This window comes from Crassostrea angulata, chromosome 5, assembly GCF_025612915.1.
Source record: "Crassostrea angulata isolate pt1a10 chromosome 5, ASM2561291v2, whole genome shotgun sequence".
Classification (NCBI taxonomy): Eukaryota; Metazoa; Mollusca; class Bivalvia; order Ostreida; family Ostreidae; genus Magallana; species Magallana angulata.
In genome coordinates, this window is record NC_069115.1 from 39,824,712 (window position 1) to 39,830,251 (window position 5,540).

Below are 5,540 nucleotides of genomic sequence, written 5' to 3' on the forward strand. Positions count from 1 at the left end.
GTGAACTTGTTGCTCTGGTACAAAAGACAGTATTTGTCAACTGGTATTCGGAAGATTATAAAAAGTACCCTATTTCGATTGATACTATACATAAACATTTGGTGTAGCAATAATACGGAATATCTATCTTTTTTTTTTTTTTTGGTTTTTACCTCACCTGAGTGAGCATTTCTAATCAAAATTTCTTCGTTGTCTGTCGTCGTTGGCGTTGTCGTTGGCGACGGTGTCGTTGTTGTAAACTTTTCACATTTTCATATTCTTCTCCAGAACCACTGGGCAGATTTCAACCAAACTTAACACATAGCATCACTGGGTGAAGGGAATTCAAGTTTGTACAAATCAAGGGCCACACCCTCTTTAAAGGGGAGATAATTTAGAATTATTGAAAATTTGTTGGTATTTTTCAAAAATCTTCTTCTCAAAAAATATTTTTTTAAGCCAGAAAACTGTAATTTGCAAGAAAGCATCTTCAGGTAGTGTAGATTCAAGTTTGTTCAAATCATGGTCCCCGGGGGTAGGGTGGGGCCACAATGGGGAATGGATTTTTACAGGAGAATGTATAAAGAAAATCTTTTAAAATCTTCTTCTCAAACACTATTTGGCCAGAAAAGCTTAAACTTGTGTGGAGGCACCCCGCAGGTAGTGTAGATTCAAGTTTGTTCAAATAATGGTCTCCGGGGGTAGGGTGGGGCCACAATTGGGGAATCAAGTTTTAAATGGGGATATATAAAGAAAATCTTTAAAATTCTTCTTCTCAAAATCTAATAGGCCAGAAAAGCTCAAATTAGAGTAGAAGCATCCTCAGGTAGTGCAGATTCAAGTTTGTTTAAATAAAAGTCCCTGGAGGTTAGGCCAGGCCACAATGGGTGAATGTATTTTTACATAGGTATATATAAAGAAAATCTTTAAAAATCATCTTCTCAAAAACTATTAACCAGGAAAGCCCAAATTTGAGTGGAAGCATCCTCAGATAGTGCAGATTCAAGTTTGTTTAAATCGTGGTCCCCGGGGGTAGGGCAGGGCCACAAAGGGGGGATAAATTTTTACAAAGGAATATATTGAAAAAAATCTTTAAATATCTTCTTCTCAAAAACTATAAGGTCAGGAAAGCCCAAATTTGAGTGGAAGCATCCGCAGATAGTATAGATTCAAATTTCTTAAAATCATAGTCCCTGGGTGTAGGGTGAGGCCACAGTAATGGGGGGGGGGGGTCGAATTTTTAAATAGGAATTTATAAAGAAAAATCTTTTTCTCAATTAAGTTTTAATCATAGTCGCCGGGCGTATGGTGAGGCAACAGTTTGGGATGAAATTTAACATAGGAATAGATGAATATAAAGGAAATCTTTAAAAATCTTCTTCTCAAAAACTATTAGGCAAGGAAAGCTCAAATTTGAATGGAAACAGATAGTATAGATTTAAATTGCTTTAAATCATAGTCCCTAGGGGTAGGGTGAGGCCACAGTAATGGGGGAGTCAAATTTTTAAATAGGAATTTATACAGAAAAATCTTTTTCTAAAAATCCAATTGTAGAAATTTGTACATAGGAATATATAGAGAAAATCTTTAAAAAATCTTCTTTTAAAAACTAATTGGCCAGGAAAGACCGAATTGGAATGGAAGCATCCTAGTTTAGATTCAAGTTTGTTCAAATCATAGTCTCTAGGGGTAAGGCGGGGCCGCAATGGCGGGATGAAGTTTTACATAGGAATATATAAAGAAAATCTTAAAAAATATTCTTGGAAAGTTTTCAGTCCAAAAAGCAGTTACTTGTGTGAAAGCACATGTTGTGCAGATTAAAGTTTGATAAAACCATGATTCCCTAGAGAAAAGTTGGGCCACAAAATGAGGGGGGGGGGGGGGGTATATAGGAATAGAGAAAAATCCTCTTACAGGTAAAACAACAAATGGGGCGTGGTATTTACCCAAAATAAATATGCAGATAAAAGTTGGCAGATTTTAAATTTTTTTAGCAAAAGCTACTGTACTTAGTTGTCAAGATATTTTGATTTTGATCAGAGCTAAGGCAATTATTGCTTTGGTGAGCGATGTGGCCCCTGGGCCTCTTGTTAATTTTGTGTTTTAAATGTAAGAAAAAAATAAAATGAATATTAATATAATTATATGAGATGATTTATTTCCCAAAGCATGACCAAAACATTAGTCACTTAGCTTTTAGCTTTGATCGTGGGTTCACTGCAATACTGGATGAATAATGAAAATAAAGTACTCTCTAAGGAAAACTCTCTATTTATTTATTTGAACTTATTTCACTGTTCACCCGGTACGTAACCTTAATGTAAATTTTTCATCACGACATGTAATTGATTCGTTCTTTTTTGTAATACACCTTAAGAGTTCACACGACTAAATATATGATTATATAATTTTTTTTATATATTGCTACACTGTAGCTAAATAAATACATGTAAACATCTTGAGGTGAATACATTTTAACCAATTAACCCTTCCTCATTATTTTACCTCAAAAATGAACAAGGAACTTTTTTACAAAGTTAACAATCATTTTCCGATGAACTATTGATGAAAGTACGTTAGAGACATTTCCACGAATGGTACTGTACGAAGCTAACAACAGATGGGAGATACCTGCTGATTTGTAAATCTATGGTGACGAACATAAATCGACAAAACGTGTCTATTGTATGAAGGCTTATTAATTTTATTCATCTTCATTCATTAAAGGCATAAGGTTACAAACCAAAGCTAAGTTCCCCGTAAATGGATCTAAAATTCGTCAACATTGTGTCAAGTTTAACAATTAAAACGAACCAAATTATTGTTTGTTTTATTTTAATTTATCAACTCGTAACTTAGAGAAAAATATTTGCAAATGTAGAACATACAAGGTCGAACAAGGAAGAATTGTTTAAAAGCATTTAAATTACTATTTGTTGCACTTATAAGATTTCCAAACGGATATTAAGATATGCTAATATTTGTTGAATATATCTAACTAATTAGTTTGTTGCTGAGTAGAGAAAATGTCTAATCATTATGGCTGTCATCACCCATGCAATATGTTTTTATTACATATTATCAATAATTTTTTATCAACTGCTAACACCTTTATCAGGGTTTGTCAATTTGACTCACTCTTGTTTACAAATTTTCAATACCATTATCGATTTTTATAAAATGCATTGCACGAAAAGGGGCTGCTTACATGATGAGATTTAATTCTTAACACAAATACAAGTAATGTACTATTCTGCTTGACCCTGGTAATTTGTTTTATCTCGAGTGATGCGTAAATATTTCGGGCACTGAGATTGCTTTAACATATCATGAAGTATATCATTATTTCACATTTCAAACCCTAACGGTAAATAAAAAAATCAATGTAATATGACTGTCAATGGCAAAAGTTAAAATTCAAAACATGTTAACGAAGTTACTAAAGATATTTAGTTTTAGATTTTAAAAGAAAGTTCTATCAAGATAGTGCATATTCTTGCTGGATAATAGACCTACGCTGATAAAGTAACTATTTACTCTGCTTGAGAATTTTTTGAATTTTTTCAGATGGAACATGCAAGATTGCAAGGCTTATTGCTTAAAGTATGGCCTGTTTTTAAGAAACTTTACATTGGTAACTTTCAGAACTTTTGAAGCACAATATTTTGCAACAATTGTACATGTATTACAATTTAATCAATTTAAAGACGACATATTGTTTTTCAAATCATTTTATCATCGAATATGGAACGTAAATACACAAGTATATAAAAATATTGATATCAAGATTCTGTTCATTATGTATATTTTGATCCTTTATACATTAGACTTAAACTAGTAAACTATGAACGATGCTTTAATAAAATGAGCATTGCTTACCAGTCAAATTTGACCGGTCCTTATGTGAAAAGATTAAACCTCATTTCTGCGTGTGGAAAACCTAAATACTTTATGGTAAAATAAAATACACTCAAACCGAAACCTTTCATCAACAAAACAATAGACCAGCGGGTTGGTCGCGTTGCTAAGGAAGTAACCACGAAGAAACACAGGTGTGAGCATGCCCAGTCTGGTCTGTAAGTACAGGTATGTGGAAGGTCGGGTGGCACGAATTATCAAGATGATCAGGTTTGGTAGATATCCGGCATAAGACACAGCCGTTGCAATCAAAAACATGAACGTAATCCGTCGCGTTCGATCCAGCCTGTCTTTACCGGGAAATTTCGATTTATTTGCTGGCTGTTCCAGGGGTTTTAATGTTGATATGTTTTTCACCGAATAAATGCTAGATTCTTCTTCGTGAATCTGATGCAAATCGCCTGCATCCGGTTTATCCAATACTTTATTTTCAATGTCTCTGTCTAGTGTCTTCTGAATATCTTTGAACTGAGCTGACTGACGAAACTTCATTTGGTTGTATAAACTCTTTCCTATAAATGAGTAAGCGACAATACACAGAATAAACATGCCCGTGCTAATCAGTAACAACACAAAAGAATATACCTGGAAGAACGATTGCTGGGTCTCGCTGGCTCCAACAGTACAATCTGTTCCCGAAAGATTCGGAATATCTGTAAATTTTAGCGTCACGTCATACAAATAAATAGAAGCTGTTGACAGAAATATTGAAATTCCAACAGTGACCATGCAGGCGATCTTTGTCTCTCCTTCAGACATCTGTCTTTTAAACGGACAACACGCTTTTCTATACCTCTCCACAGCTATTAGGCACAGCATCAGTCCTGATGCGATACTGACCACATGATTTAAAAATCGAAAGCATTTACACGCGACAACCGAGTCAAACGTATACCCTTGTCTTATGTCTACGATTTCAAACGGCACACAGACTGCACACGCAACAAAGTCAATGGCGGCCAGCCGTACGACGAACACCCGGTGGTTAGAGGGTTTGTACCTGACTTGGTAGACAATGAAAGCATGTCCATTACCAATCGTTCCCACAACACATAGGAAGATTAAGTAAACCACAACAGCAACATCGTCTCTGAGAAATTCCTCTAATTCAAACTGTTCGATTAATAGCTCTGAATAGTTGGAGTTTCTCACGCTGGTGTTGGATGGTCCGGCCATTCTTGGATCGTTCCTAGTAAATAAATTTTCTATGAAGAATTACCTTTTATAAAAGCATTGTTTTCTACCTTACTTTTTCGAAATGGGCTTATTTCTTTCAATTCAAAATAAATTTCCTTGTGGACGATTAAAAATATGTTAAAACTATTAAAACTATTACGAAACTTAATATCAAAGTTGTCCCCTTAATGAATTTCCCGGAACGTGGGTGGTGTATTTAACATACGTAAGTTGTAAAAATTAGTCGTATTGGAAGGCATTAAAGTCTAACGATTGGTATTCCATTTGTCTGCACGGCCTGGTTTGTTAAAGGACGGACGATATCCAAAAAATAAGCTATCAATGCTTAAATATATACAACATCAATATTGAATTGCCATCATAATGATCCTTTCTCAAGTGTTTCCTACTTTGGTGCCATTTATTATGCCGTTAGGCCTTTTTTAAAAAATAAGGATTACGTCGGA

General features: G+C 34.6%; 1 protein-coding gene across 1 annotated transcript; it reads right to left on the minus strand.

Annotated features, from left to right (window-relative positions):
• Positions 1-4,243: 4,243 nt before the first annotated feature.
• LOC128185848 (neuropeptide FF receptor 1-like) lies at positions 4,244-5,196 on the minus strand. The gene is made up of 2 exons (XM_052855516.1): positions 4,483-5,196; positions 4,244-4,409 (listed from the first exon to the last, which is right to left on the minus strand). The coding sequence occupies exons 1-2, from the start codon at positions 5,071-5,073 to the stop codon at positions 4,386-4,388; spliced, it is 615 nt and encodes a 204-aa protein (XP_052711476.1). The 5' UTR covers positions 5,074-5,196; the 3' UTR covers positions 4,244-4,385.
• Between the last annotated feature and the right edge of the window lie 344 nt (positions 5,197-5,540).